The sequence below is a fragment of the Eptatretus burgeri genome, chromosome 12, assembly GCF_056783735.1.
Source record: "Eptatretus burgeri isolate ZD-2024b chromosome 12, Ebu_testis_v1, whole genome shotgun sequence".
NCBI classification, from domain to species: domain Eukaryota; kingdom Metazoa; phylum Chordata; class Myxini; order Myxiniformes; family Myxinidae; genus Eptatretus; species Eptatretus burgeri.
Window position 1 is genome coordinate 98,875,160 of NC_140972.1, and position 2,500 is coordinate 98,877,659.

The 2,500-nt window shown below is 44.6% G+C and overlaps 1 protein-coding gene across 4 annotated transcripts in view; it reads left to right on the top strand.

Moving 5' to 3' along the window:
• Positions 1 to 744: 744 nt before the first annotated feature.
• LOC147016223 (eEF1A lysine and N-terminal methyltransferase-like) overlaps positions 745 to 2,500 on the top strand; it is a 61,126-nt gene continuing 59,370 nt past the window's right edge. Inside the window, exon 1 of one of the 4 annotated variants that reach the window (XM_085849057.1) lies at positions 745 to 1,036. In XM_085849057.1, the coding sequence (XP_085705183.1) occupies positions 884 to 1,036 (153 nt within the window). In that variant the 5' untranslated portion in view covers positions 745 to 883. The remainder of the gene's footprint in view (positions 1,037 to 2,500) is intronic. The other 3 variants (XM_085849055.1, XM_085849054.1, XM_085849056.1) reach the window with 3 other exon arrangements.

Consider the following 2,500-nt stretch of genomic DNA (forward strand, 5'->3'; position numbering starts at 1 on the left):
ATCTTTGTTTTTTGCTTGTTTGGGTTACCTCTGATGACTCCAATGCAGTATTGTACCGATTTGGTCTTCCATTAGATTTGAATTTAATTAATTTCAATCCAATTCTAAATTCAATTGAATAATCATCATAAAACATCATAGGTCAGGGTCAGGTGTCCGATCAAAGCGGGACGTCTTGGTACCCGGTCATCACTGCCAGCAGTTATAAAGTGGTAGTTATAATTATGCCTTATTAATTATGTAATACACCAGTACACAAACACCACAAGCACTCCTGGTGAGTGTCTGCAATCTCTGATTGCTCTTTTCCTTGTTTTTTTTTCTTTTCTTTTCTGGAATTTGTTTGTTTGGACCTTCATGTGGACGTTCTGGAACAGTCTAAAGATCCTAAAATATAAAACACGGGCAATTTTACATTTTCCTTCTTTTCCCCTTTTAAGGTTTTTCTCCTCTTGGGTTGGTTTATTTGGTGCTGTTGGTGATAACTTTGGGCAGTGTATAAACCATGCTCCATGAGCTGGTTACCTTATTCTGCGGTGATGCAAACATTGTTAATTAATAGATCCTTGATTTGAAGGAATTTATACAATAAGTAGTGAAAATGAAAAGGTGTTTTTAAGAAACTCGTTTTACATTCCGATCTATCCATATTGTTGTTCGTTTCTCGTTTATTGTTAACTTTCCCTTTTTCCTTTCTCCGCCCCCTCTTCTCTCATCGTACATTTGCTCCGCCCCCTATTTTCTCACCGTCATCATCCGGTTTCCGCCCCCTCTTGCTCCTCTCACCCCTCCTCGTGCTCTGGGCCGTCGTGGTCTCGCTCCTCCATCGTTTCCCTTCACGGGTTCTCGCGTGGGGGTTCAAGGTGATCTTCGGTTCCGAAGCATGGCGCTGTTGCCCCGCTCCCCCCGGGAATTCTCGGACCCGCGGTACTGGGAACGCTTCTTCGCGCTGAGAGGAGAGAGGCCCTTCGAGTGGTATGCCGAATGGGAAGATGTGGCTCCAGTTGTGAAGCGGTATCTCAAACCTGGTGATCAGGTACGAACTAACTGGTCGGCCTGAGTTTCGGGTCGTCAGAGGGGACGAGTCCCTTATTTGTCCTTTGTCCTTTGGGCGATCTTATTCTAAGTCATGCAACACGGTCTTCTGACGCACACCTTTATTTGGGCGGTGTATAGGCAACTGACAGCTGTGTGTAGGCAAATAAAATATAATAACCGAGTTGTTACGTGCATGAAGCAAAAACATACCGACTGTTTACAATTCAAAACACCTCACTGGAACACGTGGGGACAGGAATACTGTACTGTACTGTACATGGTGGAGACTTGTAATACCCTCCACCACATGCCACCCCCCCCCCCCCAAGACCACCAGCAAAGATAAAAACACCCCCATACATTAACTGGGGTCATTGTGATCCTGTGTAGCGGGTCCGAATGTAATCGGCCCACAACTGCTGAGTGGTAGCCTGACAAACACATAAACACACAAACACCGGTCCATGAATTATAATAAGGATGTATATGTGACAGGGGAGGTTCTGATGATGTCTGGATGGAGTAGTCTGCACTACCTGTGTGCACGGTGAGAGGGTTTACACAGCATGATGTACTCGCACGTGAGCACGGAAAGGAAATGGTCGACATTGTAATTTTGTTGCCAGTTCGTTAGTCACGAACTTCCGAAGGGAATGGTCAGCGGGTCTGAATGGAGGCTTGGTGACGCATGATGGCACGAGGATCTTCACCTGCCACGGAGTGTCCCGGTGGTCACGAACTGGGAGAGGAAGTGCACGGGTCCACACGACAAGTCATTCTGAAGCACTTCTTCGATTCGACATTCCTCTTCCATCAGGGCGAGATGTTTCATGTGTCCTTATTCTAATTTTTGGACCGGTGTTTGTTTGTCCTGTTACTCTTCTGACAGTTCTGGGCTGATTACAACCAGACTTTGTACAAAGATAAGCATGACCCCAATCAGTGTATCGGGTGTTTTATCTGGGCTGGTAGGCTTTAATCTTCGCTGGACGCCACATCAACGCCAGACCAATCGTTTTATATACGTTCTGTCTATGTGTGTGCCTCTTTCTCTGTCTGTCTCTTTCGCTCTCTCTGTCTCTCTGTGTCTTTGTCTCTCTGTCTGTCTGTCTCTCTTTTTTGTTTGTCTGTCTGTCTCTCTTTTTTGTTTGTCTGTCTGTCTCTCTTTTTTGTTTGTCTGTCTGTCTCTCTTTTTTGTTTGTCTGTCTGTCTCTCTTTTTTGTTTGTCTGTCTGTCTCTCTTTTTTGTTTGTCTGTCTGTCTCTCTTTTTTGTTTGTCTGTCTGTCTCTCTTTTTTGTCTGTCTGTCTCTCTTTTTTGTCTGTCTGTCTCTCTTTTTTGTCTGTCTGTCTCTCTTTTTTGTCTGTCTGTCTCTCTTTTTTGTCTGTCTGTCTCTCTTTTTTTGTCTGTCTGTCTCTCTTTTTTTGTCTGTCTGTCTCTCTTTTTTGTCTGTCTGTCTCTCTT